Source organism: Geotrypetes seraphini, chromosome 10 (assembly GCF_902459505.1).
Source record: "Geotrypetes seraphini chromosome 10, aGeoSer1.1, whole genome shotgun sequence".
Lineage (NCBI taxonomy): Eukaryota > Metazoa > Chordata > Amphibia > Gymnophiona > Dermophiidae > Geotrypetes > Geotrypetes seraphini.
The window spans coordinates 24,479,454-24,493,624 of NC_047093.1; the positions used below are offsets into that span (position 1 = coordinate 24,479,454).

Genomic DNA, 14,171 nt, shown 5'->3' on the forward strand with positions numbered 1-14,171 from the left:
TGGTTTCTCTCGGGCTGACCTCTCCAGAGAATCTATCTCAGCCTGTCCGTCGTATTCTGGATGCCTCCAGGAAACCGGCCACCCTCCAATGTTACCATCAGAAGTGGACCCGGTTCTCCTCTTGGTGTCTGCTTCATCATCACGATCCCACCTCATTGGCGGTGGAAACCGTACTGGACTATTTGCTCTCTCTCTCAGACGCTGGCCTCAAGTCGACCTCAATCAGAGTCCACCTCAGTGCCATCACTGCGTTCCATGAGCCTATCCTCGGAAAACCTCTTACGGCTCATCCCCTGGTTTCCCGGTTCATGAGAGGCCTCTTCAATGTCAAACCACCTCTGAAGCCTCCTCCAGTCGTCTGGGACCTGAATGTGGTTTTATCAGCACTCATGAAACCTCCGTTTGAGCCTCTTGCCACAACTTCACTCAAATTTCTTACATGGAAGGTGCTTTTCCTCATTGCCATCACCTCTGCCAGGAGGGTTAGTGAGCTGCATGCACTGGTTGCCGACCCACCTTTCACTGTTTTCCACCATGACAAGGTAGTTCTGCGTACCCATCCTAAATTCCTTCCCAAGGTGGTCTCGGACTTTCATCTCAACCAGCCCATTGTGTTGCCTGTCTTTTTCCCTAAGCCCCATTCTCACCCTGGGGAACAGGCATTGCACACGCTGGACTGTAAGCGTGCCCTTGCTTACTACCTTGACCGTACCAGGGCTCACCGCTCATCTCCTCAGCTCCTTTTGTCCTTCGACCCTAACCGTCTAGGTCGTCCTGTCTCCAAACGGACGCTTTCCAACTGGCTTGCTGCCTGCATTGCGTTCTGTTATGCTCGGGCCGGTCTCTCACTGGAAGGTGCTGTCACGGCCCACAGGGTCAGAGCTATGGCTGCTTCTGTGGCTTTCCTCCGTTCCACGCCCATCGAGGAAATCTGCAAGGCGGCCACTTGGTCCTCAGTTCACACATTCACTACTCACTACTGTCTGGATACCTTCTCCAGACGGGATGGGCACTTCGGCCAATCTGTGTTACACAATTTATTTTCCTAACGGCCAACCATCCCTCCTCCCTCTCTGTTAGCTTGGAGGTCACCCATGCATTAAGAATATGCTGCCTGCTTGTCCTGGGATAAAGCACAGTTACTTACCGTAACAGGTGTTATCCAGGGACAGCAGGCAGATATTCTTACGACCCACCCTCCTCCCCGGGTTGGCTTCTTAGCTGGCTTATCTTAACTGGGGACCACGCACTCCTCCGTCGGGCGGGAAGGCACTCGCGCATGCGCGGTGCGGCCAACTAGAACTTTCTAGTGAAAAATGTCCGTACCGGGGCTCCTTCGGTGACATCACCCATGCGTTAAGAATATCTGCCTGCTGTCCCTGGATAACACCTGTTACGGTAAGTAACTGTGCTTTTTGGGGGATAACAGACTAGAAAACTAATTAAATAAATAAATAAACGCCAGGCATACACATGTAAGTCATAGTGTTCTCTAAGTCAGTGATTCCCAACCCTATCCTGGAGGAACACCAGGCCAATCGGGTTTTCAGGCTAGCCCTAATGAATATGCATGAGAGAGATTTGTATATGATGGAAGTGATAGGCATGCAAATTTGCTTCATGCATATTCATTAGGGCTAGCCTGAAAACCCAATTGGCCTGGTGTTCCTCCAGGACAGGGTTGGGAACCACTGACTTAGAGAACACTATGACTTACATGTGTATTCCTGTCGCTTATTTATTTATTTAATTAGTTTTCTAGTTACACATATAAGTTACACATATAAGTGCTGAATCTCACTCATGCTCCACCCAGACTCCGCCTATGTGTATTTCCTTCTATCAAATAGGTAAATGTAAGATTTGTACCTATTTACAGGAGAGCGCTTAGGTGGAGTTTTGGTATTTTCACTAGAATGCACACGTATGTGCAATTATGCCAATTTTTAATCATGGATATTTGGCATGGAAATTTAAGCGCCCACTTTGTAGAATTACGAGCATCCACAAAACTGTAATAAGGTTGAGTATTTTACATACTGGAGAATGGTGGTGGTCAATAGCGGGTGCGCATTTTCCCAGAATTAAATTACCACACTTTACCTGGTGGTCTAGCGGTGAAGCACGGCAGGAGCAATCTTCCTACGCTCCTGCCCCGTGCAAAGCCATCAATAAACATGGCTGCCATGAGGTCCGGGAGGCGGGGGTGGGTCAGGATTTAGAAACTCGTGAATAACTCAAGTTGCGAGTTCTAAACCCGTGAATTTGTAATCTTGTATTGCTGCCAATTTATTGTAGAGCACTAAGATTTGCAAGCATAGAAACACAGTGGCAAATAAAGATCATATGGGCTATCCAGTCTGCCCATCTATACCACCTACTATCTCAAGTGGTGTAGTAAGGGTGAGCAGTGCCCGGGCGATGGCACCCCCTCCGCCCTGTTACCTGCCCTCCCTGCCACATGCTTGCCCCCTTCCCTTTTTCCTTTCATGGAGGCACGATTCATGTCAAAGTTAGGCGCCAGAAATGTAGGCCTTGAAAACCCTGGCCTACGTTTCCGGTGCCTATCCTTGTGGGTGGCATAATTCTCTAAACGTGATTGACACTCTATCGGCAGCCGCTTTTGAGCTGGCCACCAACAATAGCGTCATTTAAAGAATCCAGGCTAAAATGCGGCAAACGTTATAGCGCAATAGCACTTACTCCATGATATGCACAACAAAGTGGCATTTTCACACATAAGTGCAAGGTGCTATTCCAGACATGGGCAACTCCGGTCCTCGGCCGGAATGCAATCGGGTTTTCAGGATTTCCCCAATGAATATGCATGACATCTATTTGCATGCAGTGCTTTCAATGCATATTCATTGGGGAAATCCTGAAAACCCGATTGGATTCCAGCCCTTGAGGACCGGAGTTGTTCGTGTTTGTGCTATTCTAAAACCTATGCGGTGGCTTAGTAAGAGGAGGGTTGGGGGGCAGACTGCCCAGATGGCAGCACCTCTCCTATCAAGTCCCCCGGTCCTTCTCCACTGTGCGTTCACCTTGCCTCCCCCCACCCCTATGCCTCCAACTCTTCACTGACACAAGCAGTAGCTCTAATCTGCTGCTCGTACCGGCCTTGGCTCTCCCTCTGAAGTCACTCCCTGACCGCAGGACCAGCAAATGACATCAGAGGGAGAGCTAAGACCGCGCAGGCAGCAGGTTGGAGATGCTGCTTGTGCCGGCAAAGTTATTGAGGTACAGGAGAAAGGAAGAGGTGCACATGCGTGGTGGGGGGGAGTGAGGAAGGAGTGGGGGGGACCAGAGAAGAGGGTAGGGAAGCGTCAGCACCCTGAGCGCCCCCACCCTCGCTATGCCACTGAACCTATGCATCAAAATTGCTTGGCATGTTAAGTATGAGGGAGCCTATATGTGGATAGAAAGTGGGCCTGGCGTGGGCATGTCTGTAGATTACCCACATAACTTATAGGATCCTATAAATTAACATGCACTTCAGGACACACATAGGAACCAACAATTACGACTGCCATTGGCTGGCGTAACTGTTGGGGACTCACGCTAGTATTCTAGAAATGAATCTTGACCCTCAGCTGCCTTTATTTGTTTGTTTGTGTGTGAATGTATTTTCATATTGCGCCGTTCTCCTGTCCATTGGGAGCTTGCTGGAGTCTGTGGGGCTTGGCATTGGGAGATCATCTGTGGCTCCTCGGAGATGATTTTCACTCTACATGGACTGAACTTTTTCTCATTCTCTGAAATGATATTTTATTTTGAGTTTATAATATTATATTTTGCTAATTTAGGTTAAATCTGTGCATTACTCTCCTTTGTGATAATCTATCAAACCTCTTCCCTCTCAGGTATTTCTTTTTTTTTTTTCTACCTGTTTTATTTTTCTTTTCTTCTTACATTTGTTTTTATCATTTTATTTATATTTCATATTTTTTCTTTTTTAATTAATTAATTTATTTTGTTATGTTAATAAATGTTTAATATGGTGCTTTAGTTAGATTGTGAGCCTTTTTGGACAGATTGGCAAGTTTTAAGCACCCAGGCTCGGATTCTGTATAGGACACCCTGGATGGGCGTCCTATACAGAATCAGGCCTACACTCGCCCAAACAAAACCCAATTCTGTAATCAATGTCCTTGTTACAGATGCCGGTTACAGAACTGGGTTACTTTAGACACGGCCGCTATATTTAATCACTGCAAGGGATCTCCCTGCCGCAATTAGTATAGCGGCCGCGGCTACAGCTGCCAGTCTCCCCTCCCCCCAACCCCTAAATGAATGAGACAGGAGGGATGCCCAATCCCTCCTACTGGAAAAACCCCCACCCGTCCCCAACAATCACCAGCTGGAAGGTGCCCAACCCCTCCTGCCAGACCCCCGCAAGAACCTCCCCATACAAAACACCCATAGTCTGGGAGGGGCCTTAGGCGTCTGGGTCAATCAGACTCTAGGCTCCTGTGGGTTGGGCAGGGTGGGCCCACCTCATTTGGATGGAGGCGGGCCTGCCGGCCGGGGTGAGGACTCGGCTGGCTGGCCAACTTGTTGGTAAGCCCGGGGGGTTCCAGGGTGGGGAGTTTCATTGGGGGGGTTGGGCATTTTGTTGGGGGGTCCGGCAAGAGGGCTTGGGCACCCTCCTGCCGGCAATCCAGGGGGCGGGGTCTACCGGCAGGAAGGGTTGAGCACATTCCTGCCAGCAATCGTCAGGGGCGGGTGGAGTTATTTTGACAGGAGGGATTAGGCACCCTCCTGCCGCGATCGTCGGGGGTGGGGAGTCTACCGGCAGGAAGGGCTGAGCACCTTCCTGCCGGTGATCATTGGGGGTGGGTGGGGAGTCTTTCGGCAGGAGGGATTTGGCATCCCTCCTGCCTCGTTCATTTAGGGGGTGGAGGAGGGGAGACTGGTGGCCATTGCCGTGGCCATTATATTAATCGTGGCAGGGAGATCCCTTGCCGCGATTAAGTATAGCAGCCGCATCTACTTACGATGTAGGCCAGCATTTTGCTAGCCTATATTGTAAGCGTCTCCCGCTCTACTAGGGAGACGCGTAGGGCCGCCTAGGTTTGTCTAAGGCTACTGCTTAGCCTTAGACGAGCTTAGGCGGGCTTGCGGGCCTCCCTAGGTTCCCGGAGGCACCTTTAATATAGGTGGCTTGCCTGGGAGCATTTTTTTAAGAAAATGTGCCTCCCGATTGACTGATTAGACAACTGTAGGACGCCTAAAGCTGCCTACAATTGGGACACAATTTACAGAATCTGGGCCCCAGTGCTTACTACTGTAACCCGTTCTGGGTTCCTGAGGAGGACAGGCTATAAAAATTAATTAATAAATAAATAAATATGATGATTATGGTTCTTTTCTTTTCCTTATATTTTATTGTAAGCTGCCTTGATGTTTTTATGAGGGGGTGATATATAAGAAATCTAACAAACATAGAATCGGTGCTAAACGTACAGTCTGGAGGCACCTAAATCTTGGCACCAATTTATGGAATTCCACCCGTAGGACTTTTTCCTTGTGATGTGCCCCGTATCAATTGCTTATTCATAATGCCCCCAAGATATCAAAGAAAAGCTCATATTAATAAGATCATTGATTTTGTTGCATTCCCTGATGCTTTCTCCAAATTCCGTTATATTTCTAACAGCAGGGTACATGTTGCAAGCACTCTCCATGGTGAACGTTCAAGAGTAACGAATGTAACCTAAAATTACTCCACGCATCAACTGAAATTCTTTTAACAGCTACCCTGTGGTTGATAACGCCAGACATACCGATGGTACATCGATTACTCACAGCACTTAACATTTCTATCACGGGCCTAAGCTGACAGGCAAAAAAAAATTTTACAGACAGGAAGACTAGTGTTATCCTGTTAAATCTTATGGCTCTGAACCCCTCCCCCCCACCCCGAAGAGAGTTCCTGAGGGAACTAAAATGTTAATTTGGGAAACTGCATTTGGATAGGTAATGCATTTTTTAAGATTTGCATTTTAAGGAGGGGAACTCGGCCTCTGCTTGTTTTCTATTGCGTTTAGTGAGATTCGGTGCTTATAATGCTGCCGTCTCTGTCTTTTCATTTATTTGTGAAATGCAACTCCATTGATTATTCTGCCCTTAAACTACTTAACATTTGTTGCAGGCACAGTAAATATGAACAGTTTGCTATGAAAAAAAATAATTATTATTCCTCTGTGTTAACCCTTTATTGGCAGATGGTGAAAGCGGCCGCTTTACGTAACTTGAACCGTTGAACGCGAGCAATGGTGCCAAGTAACAGGCATTTCGAGATGCAGATCTCCCATAAGAGCCATAGAAACATGTTGCTTCTGAGCAACAACGTCAAATAAAGGGTTAAATGTACCATCATAGCATATAAAGAGAGCACTGTGCAGTTTTCTTTTAGGTAGCCCCGTATATTCTGTTCTTCAGTCTTATCTGTCTATATGTTAAAGTTCCGCTTACACCCTATGCCATCTATTAAGATGAACTGGTGTATATTATGTTGACGTAACTGGTATCCTATGAAACAATCCCCCAAACTCTATAAAAAAAACATCCAAAGTGAGATGCACAATTGAGTTCAAAGTTATAGAAAAGGGCAAGTTATGCATATAACATGGGGCTCCTTTTATCAAGCAGCGGTAGAGCCTTATACTATGCGCCAGCGAGGTAAATTCTCTGATGCTCATTAAATTCATATGTTTGTCAGAACAATTACCTCGCCGGCCCATAGTATAAGGCTCTACCGCTGCTTGATAAAGAAGCCCATATGTACTGCCACGTATTTATCTAACAAGGGTATGTAGAAGTCACTTCAAACAAAGCTTCAGAGTAATATGATTCTTTATTGCATAAACATCAGATAATACCAAATAATGCAGATAGACATCAGATAATATACAAGATATAAGCAGAGAATATCTATATACACCAAATAGAATACTTCACTGTGTCTGCCATGCCCCTTTCCAATACTGATCGGGAATCTAGACAATCAAGGGAAAGGTACAGTCCATGGCCCTCCCATAGTTGCAGCAAGATTCATTTTGGTACTGTCCCAGTGTTTCTTATATACCTTTTTCCCACACTACCTTTGCCCTGTCTCTGCAAAAAACAACACGTGTCCCTCTTATCTTCCAGCTGGGAGGTTATCTGCTGTTTGCCCTTTATTCCTTATGCTTAAGTTGTTACACACAGGTGGGCTCTTATCACAGTACACACACCAAGATGCTGAAGTAAGTTGTCTCAGGGTGAACAAGGTTGAGGACAGCAGTCCAGCAGATGGGTGTGCCCGGCTGATGGGTTTAGCCAGGTCGAGGACAGCAGGAAACAGCACCCGCAGTATGCTCTTGGTAACAAAGTTCACGTTGGTCAGGATGATAGCAAATAAGCAGACTTGAGGAGACATGTCACGTAGTATGCTGAGTTCCAGTTACCCCCTGGCCATAGGCATAACACCATAATTAATTAATTGGCACTAAATTGTAAATAATTGGTGATAAATACCAATAATTTGCGTTAATAAGCACCAACTGGTGCTAATTTGCTGTTGAGCATGTAATAAACTTATATCCCTATATTAATACACAGTAGGCCATATTCTGTCTACCAAAGCCAAAGCTGCAAATGCAAATCTGTGCACATTGCCAATTTGTGCATGCAACTTAATTAGTTAACAAGCCATTCAGTGCTGATAATTGCCAATTAACAAGTAATTATTGCCACTAATTAGAATTCATTCACAGAACTTTCATTTAGGCCAGGGGTGTCCAAAGTCCCTCCTCGAGGGCCGAATCCAGTCAGGTTTTCGGGATTTCCCCAATGAATATGCATTGAAAGCAGTACATGCACATAGATCTCATGCATATTCATTGGGGAAATCCCGAAAACCTGGCTGGATTCGGCCCTCGAGGAGGGACTTTGGACACCCCTGATTTAGGCCAAGGGAAACCAGGCCTAAATTTGTACACAGATCAGGCAATAACAGTGCACTTAAATTTTAGGAACGCCCTCAATGTGCCTGTGCTCCGCTCCTGGCCACGCCTCCTTGAGATTCGTGCACTAGAAGCGATGCCCACCACTTTACAGAATGCACCCACAAAGTTAGGTGTGCTGCTGATTAGCATCAATTATTAGGTGTCAGTTGGAAATGATGGGTGCCAACTGGCTTGTTAAACAATTAACTCCCCTTTTACAAAACCACAGCATGGTTTATAGCGACGGCCGTGACAGTAACGGCTCTGACGCTCAAATGAGACCGCGACAGAGGGAGAGTGCACCGGCGATCCTCCACAGGCTGCAGTTGGTTTTTGAAGTGAGTCCGGGAGGCGAATCGGGCAGCCCCTAAGTTTCTCCCCTCCCTTTTAAGATTTTAGTTTCTCTTTGTATTTAAGCTCTTACCTTTTCCCATGTTTCCTTTTGTTTCAGTAAGTCTGTTTGTTCTGTTCTCCCCTGCACGTTGTAATTTTAAGTTTTTGTTTCATTTTAAAAAAAAATTTTTTAATTGTAAACCATTTAGATATGTTTTTGATAAACGGTATATCACAGATTAAATAAACTTGGAAAAGGGAGGTAAATTGCAGTTAGGTCATAACATATATAAAATTTAGGCCTAAGGGCTAGATTCACTAAGCAAACCGATTGTGTACCGATTGGTTTGTGATCCCTTTGCGATCCGATTTTCCTCCTGCCCAATTCACTAACCTCTGTCCCAATCATCATCCGATCCGATCCACGCATGCAAATGAGGGGGATCGGCATTAAAATGTAGGCAGGCAGCGATTCACAAAACAAATCTTGAAAACCGACTGGGCTGACCGATCAACAGAAGAAGCGATTGCTGGGGACCAGTCTCTAACTGCTTTCCAACTGCATCTTGCTCTCTCAGCCTGGATTCTCCTGTCTGCTCTCTTGCCCCGACTCTCCTCTAGCCACCCTGCTCCCCTCTCCTGCCCCGAATCTCGGCTCGCTGCCCTGCTCCCCTCTCCTGCCCGACTCTGCTCTCCTGCCCTGAATCTCGTCTCGCCACCCTGCTCCCCTCTCTTGCCCGACTCTGCTCTCCTGCCCAAAATCTTTCCTACCGCCCCGAATCTCCTCCTTTTGCCGCCCCAACTCTTCTGCCATTCCCCGCATTATGAGCCCGTGGTTTTAACCTGCGGGTTAAAACCATGGGCTCATGAAGAAAAGTACAACCAAAAAGTTTTTTTAAAAAAGGTCTCTGCTCTTTAAGCATGCACAGACCATCTACAGATGGTCTGCGCATGCTCAAGGATCACTGTTCAGCATGAGGGCAATTGGTGAATTTGCATGAGGGTGATTGGTAAATCAGCCCCCCAGACACAGATCGGATTGGATCCGTGCCATTAGTGAATCTAGGCCTAAGTCAGTAGAACAGCACCTAAGCACAGTTATGTGTGTACCTGCAAACTAGAGCCAATTAAGGCTCACTGGAGATGAAAGCTAATTAGTGTCCACTTAAATAATTAAATTAGGCACCATTGTAGGGATGGAGATCTGATAAGTTCTGATCCAGGGCATCAGAACACAGGCAAGGTCAGCACACAGGCAGTTCTGAACCAGGCCAGGTCGGCACAATGATCTAGGCCCTGTGTACGGATCTAGGCCCTGTGTAGAAGTATGAATCCTTTCTCTTTCTCTCTTGACAAAGCAAGGAAAAAGGTTTGCCCCTTGAGACAGAATGTTGAGGCATTCCCCTCTCCCCTTTTGTCACAAGACTCTTGCCACATATTAACCTGACAAAGGTTTACCCTTATCTTATCTCTTATGTGGTTTAAGCATCCCTTATATGGGCAACAGTCAGACTTTGCCTGAGCAGGCCTTGACTTAAGGCTAATCAAGAGAGCTTAAGGAGTATGCATTATAACCTTTGGACTGTCACATGCTATAGTAAGATTTGATCCTGATGAAGGGTTTCACCCAAAACCGGTTGATCCAATGACTATTCTGGTCTCCTGCAATTCTCATTGACATCATTTGGCTCGCTTTAAAAGCTAAGTTGGCTGTGGTTTCATTTTGCATCTTGGGGATTAGGCTGGGGAGGACTCTTATGAGTGGGTTTTCAGTTTGACTCACTCTCTCACTAGTTCACTGTTTGTGACTTATTTATTGTTATTAATTCTGCACAGTTGATTTTGCACACTAGACGCCCGATGATGGTGTGCAGGCGGGGTGATTCACCTCCGTCTTTGTAAGTGGAAGCGCTGGAGTTTGTTCTCCCGTCACTAATAACCTCATACTGAGAGCGTCCCTACTCCTTAATTGACATTTGGTATTTGTGTGGTTTGGTTTGTTAGCAGTGATTAGCTGATAGACACACTCATAGAGTCCTTACTGACATTTTTTGCCTTCTTTTTTGTATCCTAGTAAGATTTGAGACATATCAGAAATGTACACATTGGGAATCACTTTATTGTAACTGTTATTATATAGTCATTTGTCACCTGAGATAGTAGCTTTGAGAAGCACATGAAATAGGTAAACAATAAGTTACCTTGGTCTAATCCTCACTGTAAATGCATTATCTATAATAATAATCCTCTTAAGCGCGTATGCACACTTAAGAGGCTGTGGATACCTGACAAGTGCTGTGTCCCTCCGTGCCGAATTACATTTTCGAATTCGAACACGGAGAGACACAGCACAGCCGGCGACTCCCCCCTCCCACCCTCACTCATCACCAAAACCAGCTACTTTTAAGCCTTCTCCTTCTTGCCAGCTCACCCACGTTTAAATTCACCCGCTGGTCTCGCCATCTTCTGTCTACTGCGGCCCGCCCTCTCTGACTACTTTCTGTTTCCACTAGGGTTGGCCGCAGTGGATAGAAGATGCCGAAGACAGCGGTAGCGCAGCGCTTTTCTGTGAATTTAAATGCGGCGGCTGGGAAGGGGGCTGTGGGAAATGCTGCTGCTGCACAGGAAAGGCCGGGAAATGCTGCTGCTGCTGCTGCTGCACAGACAAGGCCGGGAAATGCTGCTGCTGCACAGGGAAGTGTGGGGTGGGAGGAAATGCTGCTGCTGCTGCACAGGGAAAGGTGGGAAATGCTGCTGCTGCACAGGGAAGGGTGGGAAATTCTGCTGCTGCACAGGGAAGTGTGTGGTGGGGGAAATGCTGCTTCTGCACAGGGAAGGCCGGAAAATGCTGTTGCTGCACAGAGAAGTGTGTGTGTGGGGGGGGGGGAAATGCTGCTGCTGCTGCAGCACAGGGAAGGGCGGGAAATGCTGCTGCACAGGGAAGGGTGGGAGGGATATGCTGCTGCTGCATAGGGAAGTGGAGGGGACGGAGAGGGAAAGGGGGCCTGGGAGCAATCTTGGTTTGCTTCGGGGGAGGGGAGACAGAAGGGGGCCATGGAGAGACAGAAAGACAGACAGTCAGGCAGGCAGCGCATTAGAATGAAAGACAGCGGGCAGGGAGAGAGACAGAAAGAAAGAAAGAAAGACAGGCAGGGTGCCAGAGAGAGAACTAGAAAGAAAGAAGGACAGACAGCGGGAGGGAGAAAGAAAGAAACGAAGAGAGAGACAGGGGCAGGGAAAGACACAGAAAGAAAGAAAGACAGACATACATATATTCTAGCACCCGTTAATGTAACAGGCTTAAACACTAGTGAAATTATAACCTTGTAGAGCTTTAGCTAAGTAATTAATGGAGCTATGATTCTCAATAAAAAGGGGAGAGACCATTCATTTGGAGCGTCTCCATCCCAATTCTAAGACTGTGTGTGTGTGTTTCCTTTGTGGCATTCCTACACACCATTCGATAACTTTTGTGCACAATTTTGCATGCTAGTTGAAAAAAATGTGTCCAAGTTTATTGTATCAATCTGTCCATATAACTTCCTGGGTAACTGACCCAACCTCTTGTAATGTAATCCAACCTTGAACTGAATAGGTAAAGACAGAACAGAAAACATATTATGAAGATAGGACTAAATGCATGCACTTTTACCCAGATTTAGGCAGGGGATTAACATCTGGGTGGAATTTTCATTTAAGCCCCTACTTGTAGTGAACCTGTGTACATGCATTTTTTTCTGGAGTAATTTTGTTTTGAAACTGGTGTATACTTTGTTTTTGTATTTTTTGTGTGTGTTTTTTTACAGTTCCTTCCTTTTGGGGACTGGTGAACTCAGCCTGGAATCTATGCTCTGTTGGAAAAAGACAGTCACCAATCAATATAGAGACCAGCCATATGATCTTTGACCCCTTTCTCTCACCACTTCGCATTAACACCGGGGGCAGAAAGGTAACCCTACCAATATATCAATAAAAAAAGAGGTGATGATGTGTTTTTGATGACTGAAGATGTTGCAGATCCATGCTTAAATATAATAATAATAATAACTTTATTTTTACATACCACAATACTATAAACAGTTCAGAGTGGTTTACAGAGGAAGAGGCTGTATACAGACAGCGATATTGTAGAAAACTTTTGAAATTACATTAGCATGTTAATTTTAATCACATTTGTCTGGAAATGTTTTAGAGATACATCAAGGCAGAGTGAGGTCAGAGAAATTTATCAAAGAGATAAGTTTTGATTGACTTCCTAAAAGTTTGATCAGAAAGAGCGTTTGAAACAAAGTTGGTTAAACATTTATTCCATTTGCCTGCTTGGAATGCTAATGAATCAGAAGCCAAAATCTGTTTTGGTCTACGTTTATTGCTGCATTGAATTACAACTGCAAAGTTTTCATTACCTACTTTGATGTGAATATATCTAAACCATGTATTTTCAAAAAGGTCCTATTCTCTTTGAAATTTAGAATAGAGAATGATACGGTGACAAATTTTTCCCTGTCCCTGCAGGAACTCATTTTCCCTTCCCGTTCCGGTGAATTTTTTTCCTGGCCCTGCCCCATTCCTGCAAGCTCCGCCCTCATCTGCACAAGCCTCAAACACTTTAAAATCATAAATGTTCCAGGCTTATGCGGTTAAGATAGAGCTTACAGGAATGGAGCAGGGATGGGGACATCAACAATGCAAGGGGATGGGAAAATTGAGTTGGGACGGAGGCAAATTTGTCCCTATGTTATTTTCTAATTTAGAACTCTGCAAAAAAAATCAGTATTTGTGAGGAGATGTGATAATGTATACTCTGGAGGAAAGACAGGAGGGGATACGAGAGAGACTTTTAAATATCTCCATGACGTTAATGTACAGGAGGTGAGGTTTTTTTTTCAAATGAAGGAAAACTCCGGAAGAAGTGATAGTTAAGAGGCGATAGGCTCAGGAGTAATGTATGAAAATACTTCTTTACAGAAAGGGTGGTAGATGCGTGAAATAGTCTCCCGTTGGAGGTGGTGGAGACAGACTGTGTCTGAATTCTAAAAAGCATGGGACAGGCATGTGGTATCTCTTAGGGAGAGGAGATAGTGGATGCTGCAGATGGGCAGACTGGATGGGCTATTTGGCTTTTATCTGCCGTCATGTTACTATGGGCTGGATTTACTAAGCAAACCAATCGTGTACCGATCGGTTTGCGAGCCCTTTGTGACCCGATTTCCCTCCAACCCGATTCACTAACGCGTGTAGCGATCTGATCCCGTTCCTCCCATGCAAATTAGTAAAACCCCCATGCCAAATAGCCAAGCGACGGATTCCCTAACAATTGATTGGCTATTTTGCATCGGGTTTTACTATTGGCAAACCCGACTGCTGCAGACCTGTCGGTAACTGAGTTACCAATAACATCAAGAAAAAAGGGGGTTATAAAGGATAATTTATACAACATCTGATTTAGTAGATTCATTTACTACACATCAATGTCTGACTACTTTTTGTAAATACTTAATTATCACTAAAACCATTTTTTTTAATCATGTACAGAACAACCATACTATCAGTGTATTAACCTGCTGTGTGGATTAAGAAGTTGAAGTATCATAAAGGATGCATGGTTCTCAGTAAAGAGACCTCTTATAACTTGGATGTTATTTCAAGTCTTCATCCTGAATGCATGTAATGTAATCAGTTACTTCAAACCTCCTTCCTACCTTAAAGAAAAATTTTATTTAATAATATTTAATTAGGATAAAAAAAATAATAAACTAAGGGTGCATAAACCTATTCCTATCTTTTATTTAGATTACCGGTAATTAGTAGATATATGTTAACTTAATTTACTTTGTAATGTCTTAT

The 14,171-nt window shown here is 45.2% G+C and overlaps 1 protein-coding gene and 1 long non-coding RNA gene across 2 annotated transcripts in view; one reads left to right on the forward strand and one right to left on the reverse strand.

Moving 5' to 3' along the window:
* Positions 1 to 14,171, forward strand: part of CA10 (carbonic anhydrase 10) — a 596,370-nt gene that overhangs the window by 220,676 nt on the left and 361,523 nt on the right. The window contains exon 4 of the mRNA XM_033961047.1: positions 12,131 to 12,273. Within this exon, the coding sequence (XP_033816938.1) occupies positions 12,131 to 12,273 (143 nt within the window). The remainder of the gene's footprint in view (positions 1 to 12,130; positions 12,274 to 14,171) is intronic.
* Positions 1 to 14,171, reverse strand: part of LOC117367930 — a 404,819-nt gene that overhangs the window by 214,877 nt on the left and 175,771 nt on the right. The window lies entirely within an intron of this gene.